Source organism: Gopherus evgoodei, chromosome 5 (genome assembly GCF_007399415.2).
Source record: "Gopherus evgoodei ecotype Sinaloan lineage chromosome 5, rGopEvg1_v1.p, whole genome shotgun sequence".
In the NCBI taxonomy this organism is placed as follows: domain Eukaryota; kingdom Metazoa; phylum Chordata; order Testudines; family Testudinidae; genus Gopherus; species Gopherus evgoodei.
Window position 1 is genome coordinate 53,722,725 of NC_044326.1, and position 17,821 is coordinate 53,740,545.

The 17,821-nt window shown below is 39.9% G+C and overlaps 1 protein-coding gene across 5 annotated transcripts in view; it reads right to left on the reverse strand.

Moving 5' to 3' along the window:
* Positions 1-16,151, reverse strand: part of NMU (neuromedin U) — a 34,487-nt gene extending 18,336 nt beyond the window's left edge. For 4 of the 5 annotated variants that reach the window (XM_030564263.1, XM_030564266.1, XM_030564265.1 and 1 more), the window contains exons 1-4: positions 15,855-16,151; positions 4,893-4,951; positions 533-583; positions 370-429 (exon numbers count right to left, since the gene is read on the reverse strand). In XM_030564263.1, coding sequence (XP_030420123.1) covers positions 370-429; positions 533-583; positions 4,893-4,951; positions 15,855-16,026 — 342 coding nt within the window. In that variant the 5' untranslated portion in view covers positions 16,027-16,151. The remainder of the gene's footprint in view (positions 1-369; positions 430-532; positions 584-4,892; positions 4,952-15,854) is intronic. The other variant, XM_030564264.1, reaches the window with a different exon arrangement.
* Between the last annotated feature and the right edge of the window lie 1,670 nt (positions 16,152-17,821).

The window sequence follows — 17,821 nt, forward strand, 5'->3', positions numbered from 1 at the left end:
AGACTGTATATTCCAGAGGGGGAGAGAGATTGTTTCCCATTTCCCAAATATAGGGCTTGGTCTAAAGCTAATCAGAGTCAGTCTTTCAGATGAGTTCAGTGGGCTTTGGATGAGGTCCATAAGGCACTGCAGAGGGAGGGAGATATGGATTTATACTATTCCTCCAGGACCTGAGCAGCACCATAACTACACAACATGGAGCTGGACGCTGTTGCAAGCTAGTATCCGTGGTTATCCAAGGACGGCCTAGCTCAGAAAGCTGGGGATAATTACTATTTGCCTGGATCCTCAATTTATTCTAATTTTTCAGGCAGTTAGTATACTGAAAATCATCTTCAAAAATGTAAAATAATTTTGAATTTGTACTACCTGAGGTTTCTGTGGAAATCCCATGACCATAAAGCAAAGTTCTTCCAGTGCACTGGATGTCTGTTGAAAAGGAAATGTGAACTCAGACACCGGATTACTTATTTAATGGCACTTGAAAAACAATTATAAATAATTAAAATAATATTGCTCTAACTAGACTCACCTCAGGGTGAGGCTCTATGATGGAAAGGTAAGCAGAACATGCATCATCTATCTGTAAAAATTGAGATGTTACATCTTAGAAAGCCAGACTGAACAGTATCAGAGGGGTAGCCGTGTTAGTCTGGATCTGTAAAAGCAGCAAAGAATCCTGTGGCACCTTATTGACTAACAGACGTTTTGGAGCGTTTTGGAGTTGACTGAACAGTGAACAGACAAAATGTATACATTTTCAAATAGTGTTCAGGGTAGCAAAAGGTATGACAGGATTATCAAAATAGGTGGTTTGTATATACATCGATCCCTGATAGATCAATCGCTACCGCGTAGCGGGTAGTCTGGACGTACCCTAAACACCCTCAACTCTCAATGACTCCACTGATCTCAGTTGTCACTGAAGAGACTCAACACCTCATATGATTGGTTTAAAGGGGATGCTATATATAAAACTCACAGTGCCAATGAGAGAGATATTCCAGGGACGTTAAACTCAGACAAACGGGCACTGCTGGAGGTGTGACTGATTGACTGTGGACCACTACATAACATACAACACTAGTGACAGGAATAGACACTTATTGATCAGTTCTCAAGTACTCCAGGAGAGAGGGAGGAAAGGGAAATAGGGGATTCATAAAGGCATGTGAATTCAAGTAATTAATATTTTCAGTGAAGAAAGTTCAAGAGTACAGTATACTCTCATTTATTCAAATGGCCTTGGGCACATCCAAAACCTTCAGATAACCAGGTGCTTGGATAAATTATGGAAGTACTATTTTAAGCTGCAGTTTTGCTGATATAGACATGCAGGGAATGAAGGGAGTAATGCTGCTGTTTGCTTAATATTTTTGCTTTAGATCCAGCACAGACCTTTTTCTTTTTGACATGATCCTGCCAATGTGCTGTTGCTGGTGAAATAGAATTACATCTCAGTAACTGCAGGTAACTGTTCAGAGCCACTATACAAATATAAAGCTGTTGATTAGCACTAAGTGAGACCTTATTAGCGAGTGATTGAATATAGGGCTACATGGGGGGACACAATGTGGCTTCAGATAAGTAGGATTTTCAGATAAAAGGAATTCAGATAACTATAATTATACCATATTTTATAATGAAAAAGGAAGAGTTACCAAAGCCCAGAATGCAGGACTAGGATATAATACTATAGGGAAATTTAAAAAAAAAAGAGGTTTAACTTTTCATAACAGTTTAAAATTTGTGTCATATGCTACTGTACATTGCATGTGACACATTTTCCATAAAATATCCTATAATTTTAGTCCAGATGACACATACCTTTTTGCAATCACACTCTCAATCATGCATTATGTTCCAGGGAAGTGGTTTTCAAAAAAGACTGGACAATATAATAAGTTCTATAATAAATATCAGAGATAAAGAACTCCAAACGCTACACCTTGGCAAGCACAAATTACAAAAGAAGATACAAATAATGTTGGTTCAGGTGCTTTAGGAGAAGCTTTTCTGCTCAGAAATTAATCATATGAAAAACACATTAGGAGACATTGAGAGGAGGCGAGTAGCTTACCAGGCTCCCTCTCCAAATAGCCTTTTATGTTAAAATGTCTCCTCCCCCTCCCCTTTTTGCTGAATCTCTGTGTCTCTGGGAATACCAGATTATTAAACTTTGCTATTGTGGGTTTAGTGTTGAAAATGTATAGGTGTAAAGCAAAAGTGATTAAATTGACCAATTCAAAAATCATATTTTGGGATCCCAGGTTTTAAGCCTGATTCCCACCCAGGACAATCCCTTCCTGCTGCTGGAGGTCTCTGTTAGAGGGTTACTGTAATTCATGAACACTAAGTAAGATAAGCTGTAGGCCATCTTGGTCTCAATGGAGAGCAAGACTGAGAATCTATCAGCCAAAATCTACTTTTAAATGGTTGAGTTGAGAAGAATCTACAATATCTAGACTCAGAGAATGCTAAAAATCAAGCACTCGCATTAAAAAAACCCCATAATTTTTGTCTTTACAGATGTATCTCCTCAATACCTGCCTTCTCTTTTCTACATCACAGGGGTGTTATGATGATTAAAAATTGTGAAGTGCTTAGATACTATAGTAATGTAAGGACAGCGTACAAGTGCATTAAATTCCTCAGCAACTAGGGATGTGAGATTCTGGCTCATGTAGACATACTGAGCTAGCTTTAATCTAGCTAGCTTGGGTCCCAGAGGAGCAAAGCTGCAGCAGCACATGCTTCATCATAGGCTAACCATGCAAGTAATTACTTAGGGTCCAGGGTGGGTGTATATAGACCATGCTGAAGTATGTGCTGCCCCAGCTTCACTGCTTGGGTACTAAAGCTAGCTAGAGTAAGGCTTATTTGGGATACGTCTCTACGAGCTGCACTCACACCCCATTATTGCAGTTAAGACATAGTCTAAGAGTAAGACCTGACAAGTATTCGGTTATTCTAGGATGCTGTCTCTTGAGTGATCTGCTAGTAAGAATCAAAAGGAACCAAATGGGACTGCTCATTCTCATAACCTAAAAAACTACTGTGATTTGGAGGATCCTACTACCTGGAGATGGCTGTATCTCTTTTATTAGTTTGCAGTCTTGCCATATATAATCCAATCTCACATTAATTTTGTTGTAAAACACACACTTTGTAACTGTTTGATTTTGTTATATCATTCTATACAGAATTCATCACATTATGGATTGATCCTGCATCCATTGAGATCAATGGTAATTTTGCCTTTGTCTTCAGTGAGAGCAGAAGCAAGCCTTGTTACATGTCTAATTCAAGGGATGTATAAAACAAATATCTTCTACGTTTCTGATTTTTCATCTAAATCCCTAAGTGGGTTGGGACTCATTTTCCTGAGAGATAGTCCATCAAGTCATAGGATCAATAGCACAAATGGTTTTTGCATTAATATTCCTGAGTTTAAAAAAGGGAGCAGAGGCTGGCAGCAAGGCATTCCCTGGGAGGGGTCTTTGACTCTGGAACTTCCTCCGTCCCCAACCCCTTGGTCCACCAGAGACCAGATTTGTTAACTTTCTAAGAAAAATCTTGCATTAATCTTTAGGTTTAAGCTTACAAGAAAGTATAAGGCTGCTGTTTTATTAGTACTATATGCACATCCTTTTAGAAGAAACATCTTGAACTTTTAATAGTAAGTTTACTTCATACATATATATATATAGATAGATAGATAGATAGATATGGATATATATATAAAATGCATCCTCTTCCTATGATCAGTCTCCTGTTTTCTAATAGCATATAGCACCCCAAGGATATGGCAGATGTGAGTGTATGCATATCCTGAGGTAAAGCCCTTCTAAATGTTATATGTCAATGCTTTGTCTATATCACAAGGCACAGAACAATGTGCTCTGGCCACCTAACACACATATAACATACTTGTACATAAATCAAAATACTTGTACATAAATCAAAAACCCAGAACTGAGAATACAACATGCTATAACATCAGTCAGCACCCACAATGTTAAAATATATAATTGAAGCAGTACATAATCCAATATCAAGTGAATCAAAATGATAGAATGTGATTCAGTAAGTGTTTTAGTACCACATACAGTATCTTTGGAGTAATATCTTTTGCCGTAACAATCACTACATTGTATTTATTCTACATTATGATTATACATATTTTCTCTGTGGCCCATAAATATGCCTAGTCATTGCCAGTTATATGAAAGCTTGCCTCCCACTACCAAGTCTAGCTCTGCATGAGCCAACACAATTTCTGCCTTACTCTAATGATCTCCCAACTCCCAGCCTAATGATCATTTTCATATTTGGGTTAAGACAAAATATTTAGTGTTCAGCAATCTGAAAAAGGTGGTTGCATCCCATCCCCAAAATCAATATAGAAGGGTACAGTCTATGTAGGAGAGGTAGAAAGGGACAGAGGAAGAGCTCCACCAGTATGTTAGAAATATTTACAGTGCAAGATGGGTACATGTGTGAGCAGTAGGAAGAACACTTTTCAGTGCACTCCAATCTGAATCTACTCTGCTTATGATCAGAGATGACTTGATTAGTTCGTGTAGTTCAGTGTTTCCTTCTCTGGGGGAAAACCTGTGCAAAGGATGTGGAATGCCAAAAAAATAAGTCTCTGATTGAGGATGTCAGGAAACTATGGCAGCTGTCAAACTCCAGTCATGTATCAGGGATCATCATGGAGTACATGGCCCTGCGTGAGGAGGGGCTCTATGATAGTGCATCAGTGGTGTTCTGATCTTTTACACCTGCCCTTTATACAATAAATAAGCAAAAATCATTCACAACTGTCAAACTGTAGCAGAATATTATTAAAACATATGGTTGATCCAACACTGGAAGATATTGCTGCTTACTTCATTCCACAGCTGCAAATCCTGTTCTGCCTGTAGTTCTTGAGATGGCACTGGTACACCTGAAAACACAGAGAGCGATACCATAGAACAAAGGCTATAATTAATCTATTTATAATGATTTTTCTCATATATATAGTAACTCATATGCATAGTCTCATATAGTATGTCACATAGTTTATATTGCTAAGGATTTGATGCCCAGAATACACTGTTAGAATGTACAAAAGTGAAAGATACAGGGAGTTATAGTATACAGGAAGTTATAGTATACAGGAGCCTGTGGCCTCAAACATTATTATATTTGCTCCAATTGTTTCTGTCTGATGAAGTTATTTTCTTCATTGGAGCAAAGAGTTCCTTTTGCCATTTACAATACAGTTGCAGAATGGTTTCCTTGAAGAAAATGGAGTTACACAAAGGTGGAAGGTGGCCCAATACATTTTAGCTATTTTAGCTCAGATTTCATGTAATTTACACTGCTGATGTAACTGATAGCAGATTTTGACCCTCTGTATGTAAAAGTTGTGCAAGTCATTCTATTTCCATCAACATTCCTGCTGTGGTAAGCTGTAAGTAGCCGGCTGGAAACATTGTCTAGCAGTCCCAGACAACTAAAATCCCAGTCTAAAAAACCATTCCAACTCCTCCAAATCTCTCAAGTCCCACAACTCTCCAAGAGCTCATCTCACTCTCAGTGCATTCAAAGAACTGAAAATAGCAACTATAGCTCTGACTTGTTAATTGATTGTATATTGCACTAAACATATGTAATATTGTATAGGTTCACACATGAAACATTTTAAAGTGTATTTTGTTTAGTGGCATGGATAGCATTTGATTTTTTGACTTTTTGAAGGTGGCATTTTTGACAAGATAAAAAAATGTTCGTATCAGCTTTGCATTCTTTCTCTTTTGGGTATATGCCATGTGGAAACGCTAAGATTGTTGTAAGACAATAAATGTCTGTTAATTATTAATTTATGTGACACTGGAAAGCTGGAGCCAAGTTTGTATTTTGCCTTACGATTTACAGTTTGTTGCTATGTGCATTGAGGGTAATAATATTGTTGAATTGAAAATGAGTTTCTCAGGGAGCATATTCGTGTGTTGGGATGAAGAAGTATTGTGATGGTAATGGACAAATGCCTGGAATTTAGTGCTGAGTTGGATGTGAATGTTGCCTTAATTTATGACTAGAGCTAGTTGGAAATTTCTGTCAAAATGGTTTTTCATTGGAAAAAGGAAATGTGTCAAAAGAAAAACATCTCACGGGAAAGGGTCAGTTCAGCTGAAACTTTTGTTGGGAAAGTGTCTCAGGTCCAGGATGGAATTTCGGATCTTAACTGGAAGAGGAGGGGTGAATGAACAACAGCCTAGCGGCTGTGGCACTGACCTGGGACATGAGACGCGTAAGTTCAACTCCCTGCACCAAATCGGACAGAACTTAATTGAACCTTGACTTCCCAGGCAAGTGCCTCCACTACCTGGCTAGTCTGGGGTGGGTCTTTTTGTCTCTCCTGTTGAAGCTGTTCCATTTTGTACAACTAGTTAAATATTAATTCAGCATGACTGACTCCCTCCAAATTAAGCAGAGCAGAGATCTTAATGTGCGTACCCCACATCCCAGGTGAGTGTTCTAATCATTCGGCTATTGGTTATTCTTCTCTCACACACGCACTTCTCATAAAAATTTCAGAAGGTCTCAGTTTCATCCCAATATGGAACAGGAAAATTTTTGAAATCTCAAACATTTTGGCGGGATAGGAAGCCATGTCCCGCCAGCCCTATTTACACCTTCCTTGCCTCTCAGTGTTTATGTTAGTGGCAGGAAATACACTGTAGCAACCTTAGCTACAAATTAATGAATTTTTTTGTGTTAAAATTCCCTGGTTTTCTTTTATGTTTTTAATTAATGTATTCAAACTGGGCTGGAGAAAGGACCTATTTGGAAAGTAAAGCTGGGGAGCAGATAATAATCTTATCTTCTCCATTTAAATCTTTTCCAATCGGGAAGAGAAAACTTTCATTGATGCTCCAGCTGCTTCTATCTAGCTCTCAAAGCTTTTCATTCTCTGATAGAATGAAAAGCTTTGAGCACCAGGCAGGAAAGTTTGAGTATTGGTTAGAATGTTCTCTGCCAGCAGTATAAACTTTTGAACAGAGCAAATACAGTTGCTTCACCAGCTCTGCAGTTTCCTTCCTCCTTCCCCTGGCCAGCTCTATTCCCAAGACTTTAGGATATATCTACACTATAAGCGCTACAGCAAGGGTTCTCAAACTGGGGGTCGGAAACCCTAAGAGGGTTGCAAGGTTATTACATGTGGGGTCACGAGCCATCAGCCTCCATTCAAACCCTGCTTTGCCTCCAGCATTTATAACGATGTTAAATATATAAAAACATGTTTTTAATTGATAAGAGGGGGGTCACACTCAGAGGCTTGCTATGTGAAAGGGGTCACCAGTACAAAAGTTTGAGAACTGCTGTGCTACAGTGACTCAGCTGCAGTTACTCCACTGTAGCATAGATACTTACTATGGCGACAGAAAGATTTTTCCCAATTGCTGTAGTAAATCCATCTCCTCGAGAGGCAGTAGCTATGTCAACAGAAGTATCCTTCCATTAACCTAGCAGTTTCTACAACAAGGGCTTAGGTTGACTTAATTAGATCTCTCAGAGTGTGCATTTTTTCACTCCCCTGAATGACATAGCTAAGCCGACCTAAATTTTCAGGTGTAGACCATGCCTTCCTCAGTCTCTATCCCATGCTTTAAGCCCTAGACAGGCACTGTCTGTCCTACAGCCACCATCACTGCCCCCTACACTGCCTCATCCAATGTTCATCTTGTAACCTAGATGGACTTCATTGATATAAATTGTATAAAATGTTGTCATATATGGATGAAATATCCATGTATAGAAATTACATGTAGAAAAATTAAGCACTTAAATCCTGATTCAGGAAGGCATCCCTATTCAGGAAGGCCACTTATGAGGAAAAACAATGACTAGGCTAACTTCATCCACTACAAATTCATTCTCTCATCTTTCAGTTCTGCCATTTTCTTTGCTAAACTTTACTTCTCCAGTTTAATTCAATCTCACACCCACAATCTCACCTACCTTTTTGCCATCTTTGACTCACTCCTCAAACCCTCTCCTCTTCCTGACTCCACTTTTCTCTCTGCATAAGATCTCACTGATTTCTCTCAAGAGTAATTTGACAAAATAACACCTGATTTCCCCTTCCACTCCTACAGCTCGTCTTCTTCCCCCATGTCACAAGTGTAGAAGTTTCTCATCTGCTCTCTTCCAGTAACCCATCTGTTTGTCCCAGTGCTTCCATCCTACCCCATCTCCTGATCTTCCTTGTGCCTTCTCTCATATTCTCCCTCACTCTTCTGCTTAACTTATCTCTCTCCTCTGGCTTGCTCCCCACAAAAATATATACATGCTTTAATGTCCCCCATCCTAAAAAAAACCTCACCTTTGACCCCATTTCAACTACCACTCCATCATCCATTCATATCTAAGCTCATTGACGGAATTGTATACAACTGCTCTCGAGTTCCTCTCCTCCAATTCCATCCTAGACCCTGAAACCATTCTTGCAAAAGGGGGCAAGAACTGAGCCCTGTGGAACTCCCACAGAAAGTTTGAGGGAAGATGAGGAGGATCCTCTGTAGGACATGCTGAAGGAGTGATTAAAGGCGTAACAAGAGAACATGCAGAAAGTTTACAAAACTTTCTGCATAACATCTCTTTCCTAACCATCCACGTAGCTAAAACTCTCATCCAGGTTCTCAGTCTCTAGTTTCAATTACTTCTGTCTGGCCTTGTCAGTCTTGTGCTACTCATATCTGTTGAGAAAGCTGCTGCAAAGATCATTTTCCTAGCCTGTGTCACTTTGACCATCTCACCCCTTTCTTTGCATTCCTCCACTAGCTCCCCCTTCATTATCACAAACATAAGCTACTCATCTTCACTTTAAAGGCCCTTCATGGCCTATCCCCACTCTACCCATCATATCTCATTCATTACTGAGATATTGATTCCTAAACTGAAATTGGCCCATGATACCAGCCTCCATCAACCACTTGTTACATTTTCAAACATGTAGCTTTGAACTTTCTCTGATGCTGCCCCTCATGCTTGGAAGGTGCTCCACATAAACATCTACACAACAAACATTATTCTCCTTTATAATCCTTTTTAAAACTCTCCTTTGTCATGATGCCTATGAAAACTTGAGAACAGGCCACTGATACGCTGAGACAACTGCCTGTCATGCTGAACAATATGGTCTCATTGTTTCCTTGTATTCCCCTGCTGGTCTGCATCCATCTGTTGTCTCTTATTCTATACTTAGACTGTAAGCCCTTTTTGTTCTCTGTTTGTATAGTGCCTAGAACTGGGCTCCTGGTCCATGACTGGGCTCCTGGGCACTGTGGTAATACAAACAAATAAATAATAATAACGTACTTTAAACTCATAGTTAAAATTAACAGCATTGCCAGCTCTCATGATTTTATTGTGGGTCTCCTGATATTTGGAGTTTTTCATAAAGGTTCAGTTTCTGGAAGCATGTGATTAGTTGGAACTTTCATTTTTTTGTTAAATGAAAGCTAAAATTAAATTTCTAGCCCTCATACTTGCTGAGAAAAGCTTGAAAAAAAATGACCCACATGCACACTAAAGACTTAAAAACCAGAAAACCCCAATTCTATGTTGTTGTTGTTTTAAAAATCACATTATTTTTAAACTAATCTACTGATTCTGGGAGTCCTGATGCACAATTTTTAAAAGCTTGGGATTTGAAATACTGAGTTAAGCACATGCTTAAATGCTTTCCTGAACTGGGGCCTTAGTTTACAACCATAAATATGTAGATCAAGTGGAGGATACTGAAGCGGTGGGAGCGCTTGGGATTAGAGGGCACTGGAAGAAGGAGCAGCTGGCAAGAGGGTTTCCCAAAGTGTGCAGAAAGTCCAGGAGAGAACCTGGTGGTGCACAGACAGCGGGACAGGGAAATATCTTCTGCAGCCATTAGGAAGTTGGCAGAAGGGCAACATCATCCTGCAGACTGCCCAAAGTACAGGAAATCGAGAAGACTAGCTTAGCCAGTGAAACAGTGAATTATTTAACTGGCTGAACTGTGGGAAAACCCTTATCCTGTAAGGAATGCTTTCTCCATTAGCTACAGCTCTTTACAGAGTAATGTCAAACAATATAGCTAACACTTTTGGTTTTCAGATGACTGATTTTTAAAATAAGTTTATTTGGGAGATCTAATGATGAGTGATGACTATGAAGTTTGAAATCTGAGTGTTGTAAGCATCTTCAGATTATAAAGATTAGAACTATGCTAAATTTTAAAAAGGAGAGATTTGTAAAGGTTCAGAATAACTAATTTAACATAATAATTGTATAGTAAATGTAATTAGGATCTGCTGAGCAGATACTGTAAGCCTGGAGGTGATTAATTTTCACAGAAAAAAAATAACACCTAAGGATTTAAATCTTGCTTTAACTGAAAATACAACACAGCCTTAGCAATAGGAGGCATCACTGATACCTGCATAAAGTCAGATTTTACATCCATAAATGTAAAACAAGTAGTTAAAAACGGCCAGCTCTAAATAATTTTCCTCTGCTCTGTATATAGTGTATTTACCAGTCTCTTGAGACTTTTATTTGATACTTGTCTACAATTATCCTAACCCTGGATCTCGTAATTCTGGGTAGCCCAAACCTGAACACTGCAGATAAACAGCCCCTCATGAGCCTAGGTTAGCTGCAATGTAGACATATCCTGGGACTGTTCACATGAACAACACTGATAGGATTACAACATTGGCCTCTACAATTACCAATCCTGGATTCAGGAATTAAGTTTGTGGGTTGGTTGTTTGTTTTTTAAGTAAATAATTTGTGGCTTACTAGTATAAAGTCCAAAACATACAAAGTTCTAAGCCTCTCAATTGAGGAGTACAGAAACGCTCAAAAAACCTAACTCTATTCCACTCCAATCTAAAATCAGTGGGTTTTTAGGCTACTCGGCACTGTACAGGGTGGGCCTGTAGTTTCCAAAATAATAATAAATATATTTAATATATGTTATTCAAAATCAACTCAGTTTATTAACTAAAAGGATTCACATTTCAGTGTGTTAAATACTCCAAGTTAACATAAATAAACTTTATACAGTGTAAAAAGGATTAGCTCTTTCTACTATTTCACTAGCTTAGTAATATCAGATCAAGTCTATCAAGATTAACTTTATGATTTAAAGTTACTAAAACTCCAGAATTAAAATGGTGTAGAATCTTTCCTTAAGAGAAAATGAAATGTTGCCTTCTTGAGTGTCTAGTGAATATAACTACTGTAGATACAAACATAAGAACGGCCATACTGGGTCAGATCAAAAGTCCATCCAGCCCAATATCTTGTCTGCCGACAGTGGCCAATGCCAGGTGCCCCAGAGAGTGAACCTAACAGGTAATGATCAAGTGATCTTTCTCCTGCCATCCATCTCCACCCTCTGACAAACAGGCTAGGGACACCATTCCTTACCCATCCTGGCTAATTAATAGACTTTAATGCCATTAATGGACTTAACCTCAATGAATTTATCTAGTTCTCTTTTAAACCCTGTTATAGTCCTAGCCTTCACAACCTCCTCAGGCAAGGAGTTCCACAGCTTGACTGTGCACTGTGTGAAGAAGAACACAGTTATTTGTTTTAAACCTGCTGCTAATTAATTTCATTTGGTGGCCCCTAGTTCTTATATTTGGTGGCCCCTAGTTCTTATATTATGGGAACAAGTAAATAACTTTTCCTTATTTACTTTCTCCACACCATTCACAATTTTATATACCTCTATCATAACCTCCCTTAGAGTATGTCTACATCTACAATTTTGCAGCGCTGGTTGTTACAGCTGTATTAGTACAGCTGTATAGGGCCAGCGCTGCAGAGTGGCCACACTTACAGCAACCAGCGCTGCAAGTGGTGTTAGATGTGGCCACACTGCAGCGCTGTTGGGCGGCTTCAAGGGGGGTTCGGGGAAGGCGAGAGCAAACCGGGGAAGGAGACCAGCTTCGCCGCGGTTTGCTCTCGCGTTCCCCGAACCCCCCTGCAAACCGGGGAAGGAGACCTGCTTGATTACCAGACGCTTCCTCAGGTATGCTGGGATACCTGCTTATTCCACGGAGGTCAAGAAAAGCGCTGGTAAGTGTCTACACTTGATTACCAGCGCTGGATCCTCTACACCCGAGACAAAACGGGAGTACGGCCAGCGCTGCAAACAGGGAGTTGCAGCGCTGGTGATGCCCTGCAGATGTGTACACCTCCTAAGTTGCAGCGCTGTAACCCCCTCACCAGCGCTGCAACTTTGTGATGTAGACAAGCCCTTAGGCTCCTCTTTTCCAAGCTGAAAATCCTAGCCTCTTTAATCTCTCCTCATATGGGACCTGTTCCAAACCCATAATCATTTTAGTTGCCCTTCTCTGAACCTTTTCTAATGCCAGTATACCTTTTTTGAGATGAGGAGACCACATCTGTATGCAGTATTCAAGATGCGGGCATACCATGGATTTATATAAGGGCAATAAGATATTCTCCGTGTTATTCTCTATCCCTTTTTAAATGATTCCTAACATCCTGTTTGCTTTTTTGACTGCCGCTGCACACTGCGTGGATGTCTTCAGAGAACTCTCTAAGATCTCTTTTCGGATTAGTTGTAGCTAAATTAGCCCCCATCATATTGCATGTATAGCTGGGGTTATTTTTTCCAGTGTGCATTACTTTACATTTATCCACATTAAATTTCATTTGCCATTTTGTTGCCCAATCACTTAATTTTGTGAGATCTTTTTGAAGTTCTTCACAGTCTGCTTTGGTCTTAACTATCATGAGTAGTTTAGTATCATCTGCAGACTTTGCCACCTCACTGTTTACCCCTTTCTCCAGATCATTTATGAATAAGTTGAATAGGATTGGTCCTAAGACAGACCCTTGGGGCACACCACTAGTTACCCCTCTCTATTCTGAAAATTTACCATTTATTCCTATCCTTTTTCCCTGTCTTTTAACCAGTTCTTAATCCATGACAAAATACAACACAATTTTATATTGTATTGAATAATTAAAGGAATTAGAAAACTTAGTACGTAGATTTAGGGTGCACAAAAGATATCAGTGGTATTCTACAATTTGGCTGATGAGGTTTTTGAGAATGTCTTTGTGTAAGTATCACATAGATACTATTATAACATAGGTCACATGTTAGAAGTATCATTTATAACAGAGTAATATGGAGACAAAAAAGATGAAACACTAACAATATTGACAAGGAACGGTACTTAAAGCCTTGCTTATTTTCATATTGGTATATTTAAAATGACTCCACATTCTCTACATGACTATTTAAGATTATTGTCGAATTTCATTTTACTTCACACACACGAGTCACATAAATTTAAACATCTCTCTACACAACTTTAACAAGTTTATGCCTAATCAATGTCTAATGGCCACTACATTTTATACTTTGGTAATATGATTTATATTCATTTAAGGTCAAGGGGAATTTTGGCTACACAAAGAACGCAAGACTGTATCTTTTTTAGATTTAGAACATGAACCAACTCCCATTAACGCCGTTTCCACTGATTTTAATAGGAGCCAAGTGTGATCTTTATTCAATATTCCAATACAGGTATCTGATGATGTGTAGTAATCAGTATGAATATATTTATTTTAACAAGTATGTTCTCTTAAATTAAAAGTATACGAAGTAGGTACTATAGTTTTAAATCTCCCACACAGTCTTCTTTAAGCAAAGGTTATTGGTAACACTTTACCTCTCTCTGTAAACAACATGGGCCTGATCCTGTGAGGTTTTGAATGCATGCAACTCCCTGTTGAGCTGAAATCAGTGGGCACACACCAAGATGGGCCCATAATCCTTTAGAGGGGAAGTAAATATCACTTTATTTCAAGTGGATCCTTTGAAAGGAAACAGTAGCATCAAAAACTGCAGAAAGAGTTTGGGCACTCAAGAAATTCACAGTTGTACTCAATATCTGTGTAGCTGGGCAATTTCAAAGAGGCAACTTTTTTTAAAAAATGGCCACACCAAAGTACTTAGTATGATGCAATATTTAAACCTCCCTCCTTCCTGGTGCTTTTAAATATCATAGACTCACAAATGAAAAGCAACACAAACAAAACAAAAATACTCATTGTGTGATGACTTATTGTGTGACATTCCTCCTTGATGAACACAAAACTAACTACTTTGTAAAGTATCTGAAAATATGCAGAATAGAACAATACTATAAAAATACAAATTACGTTATATTATATTACAACACCTTTATAAATGCTTAATTTTCAGGTTTAATGTCTTATGACATGAAATCAGGCTGCAAAATAGTTGATTTTTTTCCCTGTAAAATAAATTGTTTGAGAACACTGAGCCCTTTTTGACTCGGAGTAGCAATAAAGAAATACATATTTCATGTCTTGTCATTTTCTTTTATGCCAAGTTTTATGCCAAGTTTTTGGTTTAAAATAATATTAGCTTTCATAAATTAACTTTTCCATAGTTCTTTCTAAATTTGAACTTCATGCCTTTGCAATCAAAATATATAAAATTGCAGACTTATGTGTGTGACAATTAATTAATAATCATCATGTGCAGTACTTGTTTTTGTAACTTTTCAATATGATATAATCAGGTTTATTGCACTTTTCTTGTGTAACATGAATAAAAACTATATAAGCAGTAATATGAATAATAAATTCACTTAAGATTGCAACAGTGGTGTCTATAACCAGCCCTGATGTGCTGAGGTACTGCAGGATGTATCTTGGTATGCAAGATGGTTTGAAGTACCATTCTGAAAGTAATGATAGAGACTCAAACAAAACAGTGGCTAGCAATACTTACAGGACTTTGTGCCACTACAGAGCTCTTCTCTGTGATTTCCACATTATTTTCAAAGGCAAATGAAATGTCTGTAATGTCCCATAGAATCTAACAATCTGTTCTCATGTCTAGAGTTGTTTTAAACCATCCTATACAATTTAAAATGGAAGTATATAAAATTTTGAGGCATGATTCAATTAATCCACAGAAAGGACATCATTATCTACTAACTTCTATCAGGGTTTAGAATTTTATAGGATCCTATTGCCTTTATCCCTACCAAAATATTTCCCAGGGACATCCCCATAAGTGTGTACATTTCTGGAGGTACTTCTGTATGTGCTCCAGTAAGTGCTTAATGTAGCTGCCTGGACTCCCAATTTCGTTGCTCTTAAATTCAAGAGAAGGTTTTCTGCAGTCAGTATTACTGCAGGGCAGTACCACTGCACTCTCCATCCGCATATTCAGAATGGGATGATTAGTTCAAACGTCTTGTTCCTCTCCGAGGTTCAGTGCAAGGTTCTGTCCCAAGTCCCCCTTCCGTCCCAGCACCTCTCCTGTGAGCTACAAACACAGATGAAGCACACAGGTTTGGTGGCGACACCAGATTAGGAGACTCCCATTCCTGAAGTTTTTCTCCTGGACACCGGGAACCTTTTCAGGTAGCCGCATTCCCTGAAAAAACTGTCCCAGGTACGAGGGGCGAAGGGTTGGAGAGTCATCTCCCCGAGCGCTTACACTAGCCCAAGCCTTGTTTGCAGGGCAGTTGTAGCCCTGGGGGACTGGAAAGCTTGTGTCTCTCACCAACAAAAGTTGATGCAATAAAAGATATTACCTCACCCACCTGTTCTCGCTCAGCCTAAGCACCCCGAGAAAGAGAGGGACTCGTGGGAACACCCTGTAAACCAGCACCCCGCCAGGGGCAGCAGAGCGGGGCGGGGATGGGGCTAGGAAGCGGCAGGACCCAGCAGCAGCTAGAGGCACCCCCAGAGGAGCAGGGACTGGGTCTGGGGACGGGGCTGCGTCTCACCTTGGCAGGCGCACGTCCAGGAGGCGAGGAGCAGGAAGAGCAATAACAGGGACGCTTGGGGCACGTTGCTGTGGCGCCCCCGCTGGTTCCCGAGGCTGGGCTGGCTGCCGCGGGAGGAGGCAGCGTGGTGCTGAACCAGGGGCTGCTGCTGGCAAGAGCCTCTCCTGAGCATGGTGTCTGCCGAAGGGGGGCCCGGCTGGCCCCGAGTCTACGCCGCGGAGCTCTTCCCTCCCGCGCTGCGCCTCTCGCTTCCCTCCCGCTCCGGAGTCGCCACGCTGCAGAGCCCGCGGTCCCTTCCCAAACTTTTAAATCTCCCGGACACGTGGACTGCGTCCTCCTGACTCATGGCGAGCGCGTCATCCTCGCTCCCCCGCATCCGCGCGGGTCCCAGGCCCGCGGAGTCCCACAGCTTGGCCGGGCAGCTCGTGACTCAGCCCGGGCGAAGGGCCCCTCCCCACCCACCGCAGGGTCGGATCGCGGGGCCCCTCGTAGCTCGGCCCGCGGCTGAGTGGCTGGGAAGTGGAGAAGAAAAGCCAAAGCCGCCTGAGGGGCCACAGGCATAGCGGGATCAAGGCATACCCCCCCAACACACACACTCACATTTGGACCCTCTCTTTAACGGAATTTTTCCATGAAAAACAACCCCAAGATGTGTTTGTGCAGAGTGGCACACAACGCCCTTCGCGTGCTCCGCTGTGCGAGCTCTGCCTGTGTCGTCCAGAGTTGTTTGTATTTGGTTAAAATATTGTATTTTGCATTGGAGGGTGTTACAGTTGGAATATTTTGGTTCAAATGACAATTTTTTAAGAAATAGGCCCCTGTTAACCCAAAATAAGAGTTACTTGCACCCAAGTAACTAACGGTGTGAATGAAAATCAAGGTAGTTATGCGGATTCCGGTTTTTGGGCAACCAAGCCGTAAAACAAGTGCGGGAGAAGTATGGAAAATAAGGCGAAATTCTGTGTCAGAGGCATCCATTTATGTTATTTCTAAAGCACTGACCCCTGCAGTATCTACGCTGACACTTGCCTGCCATTCTCCCCTACATCTAAGGGGAAAGCAGCACGGCGGAGTTACGATCTTTAGCCCCCCAGTTCAGGAAGCTACTTAAGCATGTGCCTAACTTTAAGTATTGTCTTGTGACCTTCCAAAATTTGTGGGAAAGGCACCTGCTCAAACATGTTTTTTTTCACACTTGTGTTCTTCTAAAACGACTAAAGGGGTTTATCTCAAGAAGCATCTTTGAGACCAGAGCAGTCCCGTGGTCAATTTCATCTCTAAAGTTTATGGTGCAGAAACGTATTAATTAGAGCAATTAGGAGGACGGAAGTTCTGTTCCATGAAAAAGTTCAAGATTTTAAAGTGTGGCTTCATTCCAAACTGGAGGGAAAACACAATTTTGAAATTCTCTGTGAAGAAAAAGTCCAGGATACAAAATATTTCAAATTGATTAGAATGTTTCATTTAAATGTTGACTTTTTAAAAATATACTTTATATGTTTTCATACAACATTTTTTCCTTACAAATAAAAATTTCAGTGAAATCAGACTGATTTTGTGAAGCATTTTGACTTCAGTGGAATATGGTTCTGTCACAGTTTCTCTGACCAACTCTAGTTTTAAGCAACTAAAAATAGATTTTCAAAATGGAAACCATTTTAACAACTTAAATGAAAGCAATCACTTCTAGTGTTGCTAGAAAAATAAATACAATTAAAATGATATATTATTAAATATAACATATGCAAATTGCAGTGTTTGTGGATTAAAATCACATTGATTCTGGTCTGCAAAGTTTTCCCTGAAACTTCATCTCTTATCTGTATATACTTATTTATTATCTGTGATGCTCATCCATGCTACAGACTTCCAATAGAACTTCAGGGTGAGAGTTTCAAAAGCACTCACTGTTAGCCTAACTCTGTTCCCATCAAAGTAAATGGGAGTTTTAACCTAAGGCAATGTCT